Source organism: Sapajus apella, unplaced genomic scaffold, assembly GCF_009761245.1.
Source record: "Sapajus apella isolate SASKATOON/1434 unplaced genomic scaffold, GSC_monkey_1.0 scaffold10, whole genome shotgun sequence".
Classification (NCBI taxonomy): Eukaryota; Metazoa; Chordata; class Mammalia; order Primates; family Cebidae; genus Sapajus; species Sapajus apella.
This window is the reverse complement of record NW_022436950.1, coordinates 37,708,765-37,722,308: the sequence shown is the minus strand read 5'-3', so window position 1 is coordinate 37,722,308 and position 13,544 is coordinate 37,708,765. Positions and strand designations below refer to the sequence as shown.

At 39.2% G+C, this 13,544-nt stretch overlaps 1 protein-coding gene and 1 pseudogene across 6 annotated transcripts in view; one reads left to right on the top strand and one right to left on the bottom strand.

Annotated features, from left to right (window-relative positions):
* Positions 1-624: 624 nt before the first annotated feature.
* Positions 625-13,544, bottom strand: part of MPP4 (membrane palmitoylated protein 4) — a 53,456-nt gene continuing 40,536 nt past the window's right edge. For all 6 annotated transcript variants that reach the window (XM_032278652.1, XM_032278647.1, XM_032278649.1 and 3 more), the window contains 6 exons: positions 11,380-11,550; positions 10,017-10,097; positions 5,401-5,494; positions 4,904-5,012; positions 2,959-3,093; positions 625-1,143 (listed from right to left, as the gene is read on the bottom strand). In XM_032278652.1, coding sequence (XP_032134543.1) covers positions 952-1,143; positions 2,959-3,093; positions 4,904-5,012; positions 5,401-5,494; positions 10,017-10,097; positions 11,380-11,550 — 782 coding nt within the window. In that variant the 3' untranslated portion in view covers positions 625-951. The remainder of the gene's footprint in view (positions 1,144-2,958; positions 3,094-4,903; positions 5,013-5,400; positions 5,495-10,016; positions 10,098-11,379; positions 11,551-13,544) is intronic.
* LOC116552036 lies at positions 1,936-2,036 on the top strand (annotated as a pseudogene).

The following is a 13,544-nucleotide window of genomic DNA, read 5'->3' as shown; positions in this document are numbered from 1 at the left end:
GGTAGAAGGAAATAAGCAGTCTGGAAAATCCTCTGGCGTTCACAGTTATTTCATGTCCCTTCATGGGTTGCATGTGCAAATTTTGGAGGAAGTCAGTATGAAACATGGGAGTAGATTCGAGCTGTGACGCCAGCAAGTTCGTTTTGTACAGACTCCAGGTAGCCATTTGTGTTAGTACTAACCAACTTCAGCCAGTTTTTTTGTTTTTGTTTTAAATCTCACAATGGAAGAAGTTTCAGCATTTTAGCAAGTTGTTTTTTATCTGCCATTCTGCATGCTCAAGAATTTCTGTTAGTCCCTGGTTTCTTTAACTCTGAGACACAGTTTCAATATTGTTATTTTCTATATACAGGTCTCTAGGACTAATCCATTGCCTTTTTCTAATTTAGGCATGCATGTAGATATTGGCTGTAAGGAAAATTAGTGTTTGTCACACCTCTGATGAGAATAATTTTTTCCTTGTAGCCTGATTTGTAAATAATGAAGGCAGTGCAGTTTTTTGTAGGTTTTGATGTTAGGTGTGAAAATGTGTATATTAAACCTTTCTTGCTGAGTTAGTCAAGTAAGCACTTTTTGTAAAAGATGTTTTCATAAAACACATTTCATAGAGTAGAATACAATTTCTAAAATTAAATATTGCTTATTTTAGGAAAGCTCTTTATTTGAATCTTAAAAGATCATGTGAAATCTGCAAAAGTCTCATACTCAGTGTCTTAACATTATTCGTATTTCTACCACAGCTTCATATGAGGTAAAGGAAAAAAATTAATAGCCAAATAGGTAACTACATAACCATACAATAAATTTTTTTTCAAATAAGGTTAATAAACTGCTTCACTTTTAAAGTTGTACACATTATAATGGGTCAAATACTGCCGTTTTAGATTGCAGCTGGAGATGGCGGTGACAACGGTACAGTGTTAAAACTCCAGCATTCAACGAGAAGTCTCATTAAGACTCAGTATCTGAGGAAATCCACGTTGCTGGTACCCACTGAGGCTCCTCCTGAGCCTTCTGTATGGCAGACAACAACTGGGCACATGCATCTTGCAAGCTGTCATTCACAATCACATGATCAAAAAATTGACCAAACTGAGTTTCCATTCTTTGGGCTAAATTTTCCATCTCTTGTAGGTCTTCGTCCTTTAGGAAATACAGAAAAATACAGAGAGTACAAACTTAGACAAATGGAAAAAATACGGTTTGCTATGCTGGCACATTCAGTTGTGAAACTATAACCAGTGAGGTCCAATAAATGTCTTCTAAATTACAAAACTTATGTTTCCATCTTTAGTCTTAATGTCTGGTTGATGTTTTGTAAAATTTATTAATAGTTTGCAGACAGATTACTCCCCTCAACTTCCCATGTGAATTTATTTTAACTCTTATATAAACATGAAGCTCTCTAAGTATATACAACATAAAGCCAAAAAAAAGTACCAGTTTAAATTAAACATAAATTTCAAGTGAACATTAATCTGATAGGAATAACATTATTTTAAAGATATAAAATGGTCACTTTCAACATGAGGATGGTATAAGCCAGTTATATTATCTATTTCTACTATTGTGAAATGTTCATTTAATGAAGATAATTTAGGCTTCACTTGGCACTAATACACTAACTTCATTGCTGCTATTTTCTTATTAGTTCACGACAAAATAGTACAACTTGTCACCAATACAATCTGAAACACAAATACAAATGCAGGCACCGAAATCTTATGGCTTTACAAAATGACTATACATATGATCCAGAAACAATTTTGTTAATTTGTTTAGACTGTCATAAAAAGAAAAAATTTAAATGCCCATAATACTCAGCAAATACATTCATGGACTCCACTGTTCACAAGGCAAACTGGAAAATCAGATCTCCATAGTCATTGAAAAAAATAAGAAAAATAATAAGAGAAAGAATAAAGATACTTGTGGTTGCTTTGGCAGCACATATACTAAAACTGAAACAATGCAGAAATTAGCATGCCCCTTGTACAAGGATGACATACAAATTTTTAGTGTATCATTCATATTTTTAGTTTCAGTTTTGCCAGGTAAATAAATTCTGGAGATCTGTTTCACAACAATGTGAATATACTTAACACTAACTTAATACTAACACTGAACTTAAAACAGTTAAAATGGTAAGTTTTATGTGTTTTTACCACACACACACACACACACACACACACAAAATAAGTGGCTACAATATCTTTATCTGGGTAATGGTTATCTGGGTGCATACACACATAAAAATTCATTAAACTGTACACTCAATTTATACACCTTACTGAATATATGTTATGACTCACAATATTTAAAGTGTGTTTAATGTAAAATATATGTATCCAACTGGAAAAACTCCCCTGTTCTAGGATGGGATCACTGATTAATTTTTCCTGGCTTGCCCCCTCTATTATTACCATGATCATTAATAAAATTTTTTGTGAGACGCCTCATTTTACAGATGAGATATACTCCCTAGAGCATTTTTAAAGTAAGCTTTTAAGTAAAATCTGTTTAAAATACAAATATCAGGCTTGTATATGCCCAATTTCTGTTTGGCTGTGCAAACTATGGCTCAAGGATTTTTTTTAAGCTAGTCCAAAAAAAAGAATAAAGAAAAAAGGATAGCATTGTAACATTTATTAAACTTTATTTTTATATCTGTAAGTGATGTCTATCAAAAACGATAAATCATAAGGGCATTACCATTAGAAACAAAAATTACATTCTCTAACACAGGTCCTATAGAAACAATACAGTTTTTAATTTTTTATATAGATTTTTTTTGGTAAAATAAAATTATAGTAATAATTTCATTGAGGACCTTTTGGGGAGGGGGTTCAAAAAGAAGGAGGAGGACAATGCAATCAGAGTTCCTTGGCCTGGCCCAACACAAATCTCTCTCACCAGAAGTCACTGAAAGCAATACAGCAATTTTTGATTTGCTGTTACCTTGAACTTCATGTCCACAAAGTAGTCAGTAATAATCTTGGCATTTTTCCGAGATTGTTTCATACACCTCATATTAGATGGCTTTATAAATATGATATAGGGCTTCAGTTCATGGGTTCGAGCCACTTGAATATCCTACACAGAAAAATTAAATGCACATTTATTTTTTGTTTGTTTTGTTTTGAGACATGGTCTTGCTCTGTTACCCAGGCTGGAGTACAGTGGTACAATCATTGTTCACTGTAGCCTCAACCTCCTAGGCTCAAACAATCCACCCATCTCAGCCTCCTGAGTAGCTGGGATCACAGGCACGTGCCACCATTCCCAGTTATTTTATTTTGTTTTGTTTTTGAGACAGTGTCACCCAAGCTGGAGTGCAATGGCGCCATCTCGGCTCACTGCAACCTCTGCCTTCCAGGTTCAAGCAATTCTCATGCCTCAGGCTCCCTAGTAGCTGGGATTACAGGCATGTGCCACCACGCCCAGCTAATTTTTGTATTTTTAGTAGAGATGGGGTTTCACCATGTTAGCCAAGCTGATCTCAAACTCCTGACCTCAAGTAATCTGCCTGCCACAGCCTCCCAAAGTGCGAGGATTACAGACATGAGTCACCACACCCGAACCCAGCTAATTTTTTATTTTTTGTAGTGATGGGGTTTCACTGTGTTGCCCAGACTGGTCTCAAACACCTGTCCTCAAGAAATCCTCCCATCTTGGCCTCCCAAAGTGCTGGGATTATAGGCATGAGCCACTGCACCTGACCACTGTATCTAACTTTCTAGAGTCAACATGAAGCTTCTCAAAATTTCTAAGACCAGAAATTAGCAATTATTTTTAGTTAGAATATAGTCTCATGTGCCCCAATTCCTTAATTCTAAAAAACATTTTAATAATTTAGAGATGGGGTTTTATAATAAAAATTAAGGTCAAATCCTGACTCTTACTAGCTATGACTAGCTACTGAAATCTAACTAGATGAGTAAGAGTCTATACATGTGAGAATCTCATGTACTAAGAGTAGGATTCTATACATTATCTCATATTACAAAGACAAAGACAAACTGTCAAGATGGATGAGCTCTGTTTCACCTTCACTTCCCTTTCCTCTTGCTATTATCTCACATTGGATACTACTGCCATCTTTTTTCCTCTGATTCTCTAGAACACAATGTAAATTTCTAAACGACTAAGAAAACATGGCTGGGCACAATAGCTCACGCCTATAATCTCAGCACTTTGGGAGGCCGAGGCAGGAGGATTGCTTGAGCCTAGGAGTTCTGTTGCCAGACCAGCCTGCCAAACATGGCGAAATCCTGTCTCTAGTAAAAATATAAAAATTAGCCAGGCATGGTGACTTGCACTTGTAGTCCCAGCTACTTGAGAGGCTGAGGCACAAGAATTGCTTGAACCCAGGAGGCGGAGGTTGCAGTGAGCTAAGATTGCACCACTGCACTCTAGTCTGGACTACAGAGGAGGGCCTTGTCTCAAAAAACAAAACAAACATACACACAGAAAGAAAATACGAAGATCACAAAAATTGGGCCTACGGATTGCATGTTCTTTATCTTACCTTAGCTCACTTACCCCTGCTCCATTCTACATGTGATCTCAGGAAGGTAGCCACAGATATGACAACATAGAAACCTCACCTCCTTGCACAAAGCAACAAGAAGTTACCTTGATGCCTTTGTGATCAAGGTTAAAGCAAGAAAGATACTTGCTTCTCTTCATGGCCACCCACTCAGTTCTGCTTTTCTGTCTGAGAAGCAAGACTTCTTTCTCAACTAAAAGCAAAATGTTGTCAATTGACATATTATGTAAGATCTTAGATATGAGAAATGGCCTTATTCTTAAAAGCCTAACAGAATAAATGTCTCAACTATAATCTACAGCATGTGCACAAAAAAATGGATGACATGCATTCAGTATTCCACCATGGACCCACCTGGGGCTCTAAGTCCATGACACAGACCTTTCCTTCATCAAGAACTGTTTGAACGGCATCCACACTAGTGCCATACAGGTGGCCTTTGTACTCACCATGTTCCAGCATCCTGCAAGGGCAGGCCAAACAAAACAGAATGCTTTCTACAAGGAAAATATTATTAGCAGTAACATGAGGATAAACTGCACTACAATTGAATATAAATATGTGAACTTTATTAGCACAGAAGAAAATAATAGATATTCAAGAGGCGAACAAAATGAGGATATCTAAAATTTATGTATTTCCTCAAGTTCTCCTAGGTTTGCAAACTCCATTCTGCTCCCTTTCCAAACCCAGTGAGTTGGTGTGCTGGTATATCAATGTACATTTCTTGCTTAACTCCTCAGAAACAAAAGGAATTACCCAGGAGCTTTGGAAAATACATAAAAATAGGAAATCTATTTTGAATGTAAAATAACCAGAGGCAAGAATTAGCTTCTGAACCTCTACTTTACCTGTGACTATATATGAGGCTTTCAAATGTTTCCTTGGACACATAGTGATACTCACGCCCATTCATTTCATAACTCTTTTTAGTACGAGTAGTGTCTATCAAAAAAAAGGGAATGAAAGATTTCAGAGTCTTCAAAATTCTTTATTACCAGTATGCATTTAAATAGAGATAGCTATTCAAAATAAATAGATGAATATATAATCAAATAGATAAAGAAAATGCTAGAACTAAAGAGAAGAAGTCTGAATTGGTGGTAAGGTCTTATATCAAAATCAGTCTATAAACCTTTATTGAGTGCTGATGGTGTGGAAAAGAATGCACTAGGTATTAAGCCAGGATGAGAAAGACCTCAGGGGACACCTGTTATTACTTCAAAACAAGTGCTAGTGAATTACATGTGAACCCTAAGATGCCTAGAGGTTCCTAGGTAGCAATACCAATAATATCATACATTTGGATAGTGCATTTCCCATGATCTCATTTCATCCTCCACATTCTTATCCTAGGTAAACTGTTAATGTCTATAATTTACTCACAAGTAAAGCTTTTGGAGAAACTTACTCACATTTCATAAGACTCATGAAAAGTGAAGTTGAATTAGAACTTCTGTTCTGACTCCCCCTAGATGAATATTTCCTATGACAATAGATTCTTAAATTTGAAATGGAAAAAGCCCATGACATTCTGCAGTCTTGGCCAGATGCATTATGGTCAAGACTGATGCATTAATACCCAAGTGAGTGGTGATTCATTTAGGGATCTCTAGGAGGGAAAGATTGGATGAGTCTAGATTCCGTCTGATTCTTTGATATGGCCACTTTGATTACAGACTCTTCAACTTAAATAGTGCCAGGTGGTAGAGAATATTGGAGTTCATCAAGTATCTAAAAGTTATTTGTAGTCTGCTCATCCATTTATTCAACTAGTGTGTACTGAATACCTACTATGTTCCAGGTATCACGTTAGGTTCTGAAAACACAAAGATAAGTAAGACACAGTTTCAGCTCTGCATCCTATATACTATAAAGCTAGTCCCTTAATCTACATTACCACCAATTCCCCTTATTCATAAAGAATTTGTATATTTGCATTTGACAAAGTTTAAGGATGCAATAGATCAACATCTGATGATATCAATACAGGGAAATGATCAAGTAGGAGCTCAAAACCAGCCTTAAATTATCAAAGGAGTTACCAACATTTAAGGGAGTCTAAAGGCACATGTCATTTTGGGGTCATTTTTGTTTTTCCTTATTCATGCCTCTCATCAGATCCTTAGCATTCCTGCAGTTATGCCACATATCTCCCATAACTTCCTACTTAAAAAAATAAAAATTCTAGTAAAATCTTATAGCTCTCAGGTGATCGTGAATTATGTCAATATAAACCCAAGATGACTTCTCCTCCTTTGTTTCCATTGGACTAATATTTACATGGTAGGTTAAAGTCTGTGAATTGATGCATAACTCAAAGTATCAATTTTAAGCTTAAAACTTCAATTTAAAAAGCAAAATATGGGCAGTATTTTCTCACTTTGAATAATTAAAATTCTATGTTGAAATTCTTAAAATTCTTCCATATTCTGTGGGCATTTTTATCCAGACCTTCCAAAAAGGGTGATTTCAGCCGGGTATGGTGGCTCACGCCTGTAATCCCAGCATATTGGGTGGCCTAGATGGGTGGATCACCTGAGGTCATGAGTTTGAGACCAGCCTGGCCAACATGGTGAAACCTCATCTCTACTAAAAATACAAAAATTAGCTGGGCGTGGTGGCATGCACCTATAATCCCTGCTACTCAGGAGGCTGAAGCAGGAGAATCACTTGAACCTGGGAGGCAGAGGTTGCAGTGGGCCGAGATCGTGCCACGACGGCACCCCAGCCTGGGTGACAGAGTGAGACTCTGTCTCAAAAAAACAAAAATGGTGATTTATTTGGTAGTTGTTGTTTTTGAGATGAATACTTCAGAAAGTACTTCAGAAAGCACAGCCTATGGGATGCGATCATAAAGCAACTTCTTTGTCTCCCATTGCTATTCTGTGAGGCAAGATCTTCCCCAGCCCCTGCATAAAAATCTAGCAGTTTCCTGGCTGGGCTCAGTGGCTGATGCCTGTAATTCCAGCACTTTGGGAGGCTGAGGCAGATCACTTGAGGTAAGGAGTTCAACATCAGAGTGGCCAACATGGTGAAACCCTGTCTCTACTAAAACTACAAAAATTAGCCGAGCATGCTGGTGTGCGCCTGTAATCCCAGCTATCTGAGAGGCTCAGGTAGGAGAATCACTTGAACCCGGGAGGTGGAGGTTGCAGTGAGCTGAGATCATGCCACTGCACTCCAGACTGGGCGACAGAGGGAGACTGATAATAAAAAATAAAAAAATAAAAAATAAAAAATAACAGTTTCCATGATTCTCTCACTCAGGTTTAATTTTAAAAGTCTATCATCACTCATGCCACAATTTCATTTTCATCATCCAGTCTCAACTGAGTAATTAAAATTCCATTCCCACGTAATCATCAAAATTATAAACTTCACTTAGATTTTAGGCTGCGTCTCCACACATCTGGCTCAGATTTGCTGCACCAGGGAAGCCTGTGCTCAGAGAAGCCAGATGTCAGGAAGGAGAGTATGAATTGAAGTTCTCTTTCCTTTCATCAATTTCTACTGCTCCTGCTTCTCCCTGCCCCTGACCAATCTCTCTCCCGCTAGTTCAGAACTTTCTAAGCCTAGAGTGTGGGCAGGGAGAGGAAAGCAGGAAGGAAGGTTCTGGTTTGGCAAATACTGATGCTGGCAGCTGTTGACTCCCTTTAGATTTAGCAGATGCTTAAATCTGGCTCTTTCTCTCCTAAATGATGTGTTGGGTTATTTTGCAAACCCTCTTACCACCAACACCAGGCCTCTCAAGTCCATTCCTAATCCAGTTCGTCATCTGTGATTCCTTCCAAAGCCCGATGTATTTGGGAGCCCACTTTTGGCCTTTTTTTCCTTGAGGCTTCTTCCTGGGCAGTGATCAGCTAATCCTGGGCTGACTTTCTTACACATTATCTGCCCAGATCTGGTCCTTGGGGAATATCACAAGTGTAGCTGTGATGGACGCTACAAGGACAGCTACTTCCCAAATTACAGGCATTGGCCACTTCCTGTAAGCTCTCCTCCTTTGGATTTTTCAGGTATAATTTGGACACCATTCTTCAGTGTCTCCTAAAGTGCAGGGGACACATAGGAAGCTCTCTAAGACGTCCCCCTAAGTTCCTCTGTCTTGCCTTGAGGGAAGGGGAAGCAGGCACACTCACACACTCATACACACCCAGTGGGTCAGGAACACACAGCACAGCTCTCTCCAATAAAAGCCTCCCTGAAAAGCCACCATCAATCTCCCTCCCCAAGCCTTTTATACCTTCCAGCTGGGTGAAGAGTTTAACTTGTTTGCACATTCCTCATTTAAAGATGTATATCTTAGTGTCTCAGTCAAAATTTTAACTTCCTTTTACACATATTAGAAACTATGCGTTATTTATACATTATTATAAACATGCATTATTATGAACTTTCTATTTTCTTGAAATCAGGAATTCTATCTCAAGTCTTCATCTTTTCTATTTTTACAATAAAACAGGTTTTCTTAGAGTGATTCTAAAACTTTTTTTTAAAAAAGGCTGACTCTCCGTATGAAATAAATAATTCCTTCTATTTTTAGAATTGTAGCTCTCAAATGTCTTAAAGCTTAAAAAAAAAAAAAAACCTTCATACAACAACTCTAAATGGGTAAAAAACTCACACAATTCTACATAGAAGAAAGCCTAGAAGATTATGTTTCAGGAGTTGGTTTGGAGCTGCGAGTAGTGAATGGGGAGCTTAGGAGAAATAAAGGAGTTATGAGTAAAAGGAAATAAGAAAACACCCTTTTTTTTGAGTCAGAATCTCACTTTCTTGCCCAGAGTGAGTGCAATGGCATGATCTCAGCTCACTGCAACCCCCACCTCCCAGATTCAAAGGATTCTCTGCCTTGGCCTCCCGAGTAGCTGGGATTACAGGCGTGCAGCACCCCCCAGCTAATTTTTATATTTTAAGTAGAGATGGGGTTTCACCACGTTAGCCAGGCTGGTCTTGAACTCCCGACCTCAGGTGATCTGCCCAATTTGGCCTCCCAAAGTGCTGGGATTACAGATGCGAGCCACCGTGCCCAGTCAAAAAACACCATTTTTAAAATGGTTGTGTATCGTATAATCATACTCATAAATTTATACAAAATTACGTGTACATATATCAATTTTTAGATTAAAAAATAGATAAGGCATTTAAAGAGCCAAGCACAGTGCTGGGAGGATAGCAAGCACTGAGTGCTCATGAGCTATTATTGTTAACTATTAGTTTGCCTGGAAGGCCATCCATATAATTGTTAAGAAATAGAAAAAAGACCTTTTAAAAGCCTAGCCGCCTATATTCCAATAGGTCAATTTTCCTATTCAAATAAATTGGTTAGAAATACTAAATTCTTCAGGAAGAATCCCTTGAGTCATATACTTTTACAGCAAAGATGGAATGACATAGTTTAATGAGACCAACAAAGGATGTTTTAACAAAATACAAACGATTATGAAAGAAAAACTAAACATACGTGGCACAGCACTTTGAAAATGGCTGGGATTAAATTCAATAAGTTGTCTTCTGAGCTCATTTACTCCAACACCAGAGGGTCCTAAACACAAAAAGTCACACACAGAAATAATCAGATGTGGATAAATATAATTACGCGATGGAATCATTTTAGTCCTTCTCTTGAAGAAACTTGAGAGCAAATATTTTGAGGGAAATTAGGTAACTTCCTTTCTCATAAATTGGAACAACCCCAGAAAACTCTTGGGAATTTTCCTAGCGACCCATGGAATAACCCACATTGCTTCAACATTCAGAAGTGAGGTAAGGAATCACAGAAGCCTGACCCCCGGCAAACTTCGTCCAATGTTGAATGCCAGGAGAATTAGCTGATCTCATTTTAGAGAATAAGAGAGCACTGCCTTTCTTCTTCAAATGAAGTATTTATCAAGTCACAACCAGAAATCAGCCTTGACAACTATAGGTTCTGTGACTTACAGAATTCAGAGGCACATTCCTGACAGGTGATTGAGTCAGCACCCCCATGTCCAACTGGAGGCAGGGCTGACTTCACGTGTATAGAACCTGTGCAGTTACGCAGGGCCCATGCCTAGAAGGACACCGTGCTTGGATGAGTTCACTGCTATTGCATCTTGAAATCCTTGATAATTTTTTAAGAAGGCACCCTTGCATTTGCATTTTACGATGGGGCCTGCAAATGATACGGCTGGTCCCAGCTGTAAGGCACATTGTTCTGCTCTTCAGGGAGCTGCCTTACTCATGAAGCTAAACACGAACACAGGAAGGCAGTAGGATACAAGCTGCTACTGCTACAAGGACCAGCTTTGCAAAAGTCATGGTCACAAAAGCAGGTCACTCCTACGCTATATTTGCCCTGATCTTTATAAAGCACCAAAGATACAGTCAAGAAGATGTTAGATACTTTTCTAAAATAAGTAATTACAAATTTCTTAGGGGAATGGACTTTAAGGGTTTAACACATTTCTCAGAGAAATGAACTTTAAGGATTTATTTTCATGATGCAGGCTAATGATCTGTCTCAGGGAACATCCATCTATGTTTACAGAACAATTCTAAGCAGGCAAAAAAAAATCTCAGTTATAACCGCATCATAATGCTTGTTATATAAGTTCGTGGACACCATGGTATATCACATTCACGTGTAGATTTTTTTAAAAGCTTGATACAACAAAATTTTACTTATGAACATACTTGTACAATGGCTTAATTTTGTTCTTTAAAAAAGGTATTTGTATGGGGTCCATAAAAAGTTCTACTTTTACCATTATTCTCAATGCAAGACACCTGAATCTAGAAGGAAACCTTCCCAAGGATGAGGAGAGATAGTGCATGCTGGGACATACCCACGAGCACTATGAGGCGGTACTTGTCTGAAGGGCGTCGCTGGTACTTCACCACCTCCTCGTAAGGGGCACCCACTGCACTGTAGCAGCTGCCATTGCAGCACACACTGGCATGCAGGGGGCTGAGGTGAGACTTCCTGCGACAAAGGCGCATGCTGCGGCGGAAGCCAGCTGGGGAGGGGAAGCACACAGAACATAAGATTCAGGCAGGAGAGATCACTTCTAGCTTCACACCTGATGAAATATGCAGCAACCATGATCCTGAAGTGTTCATTAATATAGTCACGTCTGTCTGAAGTTAGAAGACGGGAAGCAATATGAGGGAAACATACAAAAATGCCCTCTGTGCTAGCCCATCTAGCACCCACTCTAGGCCAGGCATTGTCCTGGGTAGTGGGGATAAAGGGGTCAACTAATCCAAGGCCATTTTCTCATGAAATTTATGTTTTGTAGAAGAGGAGAGACAAAAATAAAAAACAACAAAAAATAAGTACTTAGAGGAAGACTAGGTGGATAGAGAGTAACAAAGGTGCTTTTTCAGATAGGTAGTAAGGTTAGAGTATCTCTGAAAGGTTGGCATTGAGTAGACATCTGGATGAAGGCAGGGAGCCAGATGAGGAAGCCTCTGTGGGGATGAGCAAGCCAGGCCAAGAAACAGCAAGTGCAGTGGTGCAGAGAAAGGGACTGTGCTTGGAGCATTGGAGAGCCCGAAGGAACCCTGTGTAGCTACAGGGCAGTAAGCACAGGGAGTATGGAAATGGGTTGGGGAAATGGCTGGAGCAGATCACACAGGGCCTCTGAAAAGTGTTGGATTGTGGTGAAAGTGTGACGGGAAGCTGTTGGCGATGACATGATTTGATTCATGTTTCTGAAAGACTACTCTGGTTTCTGAAGGAAGGGTGTAAACTGTAGGGAGAGTAAGTGTGGCTTTAGGGGAGGGCAGTTAGGGGGCTACTGCAGCGGTCTGAGTGAGAGATGAGGGTGGCTTAGGCCAGGGTAGAAAGAGTGGAGCAGGTGCATTTTTCATTTTTCAGGTGGCTTCACTAAGACACAGACATGTTACATGGTTGATTAGGACTGTGTGATCAGTGGCAAAGCTGGACATATGGATCATGATTTCTGAGCTCCTAGATTCCTGCTTATCTGCCTTTGGAATCACAGGGCTTTCTGGTATCTTCAGAGCTGTTCCCAGGTCCTCTCAATAGACAGAGTTAGCAACTCTATGTGTACATACAAATACACATGCACACTTCCATCTATATTTGTATGTCTATATATTGAAAACCATGAGTTCACACCAGTACCTACAATATCAATCCAACACCGCAGGATTCACTCTAGACCTTCCCTTTCAATGCTTATAACTCCCTTCTCTAACAGCGATAAACCTGGCCCTTGTCGTCCTCAATACATTTGCATATTGGATCAATCAAGAGCACTTGTGCAAGATGGGAGACAGACAGTGTCAATAGCTGGCAGAAAGTGTCACAGCCCAAGCTAGATGAGACAGGGATCTTTTGTAAAGCCTGTTAGGTATCAGAGGCCAAGTGATGGCAGCTGATCTCTTGATTTTTCTTTGGCTCTGACAATCTGCACCAGGCACTGTTGCCTGCACAGATGGCTTCATCACCCTGCTCATGCTCCTTATTCTCTACCTCTGTGTAGCTGCCTACTCGGCTCAGCTCCACCTGATAGCATTTAGGCTGAATGATTCTGAAAGCAATACAGAAAGGTACCATCACCTTTTTCTTTTTTTTTTTTTTTCACGCTCTCCTGATGATTCCAAAATGCATCCAGCTTGGGAAATAACCTTCTAGTTTACAGACCCTGCAGCTCTGCTAGTCTTCCCCTCCCTCCCTGTAAAAGGAAGCCCAGAGTGATTGTAGATGAGTGGTACCTGGTCTTTCACAAAGCTCTGCCCAGGTGACAGATTAGAGAAATGTGACCATAAGAAGATTAAAAGTCAGAGACTTTGTCTCTTTAGCGTAATTTAAATAGGTTACGAAACAGTCTAGAAGAAAGCAAAAAGATTTGTGCTTGATAAGTAATTAATAGATACCCAGTGGAAATTAGATGAATAACGATCAATACTTAATAGATCAGAATATTGACAATAAAGGAGAGAAAGAAAAGGAAACTAGAATGAGGAACAGGTTTGGAAAGGT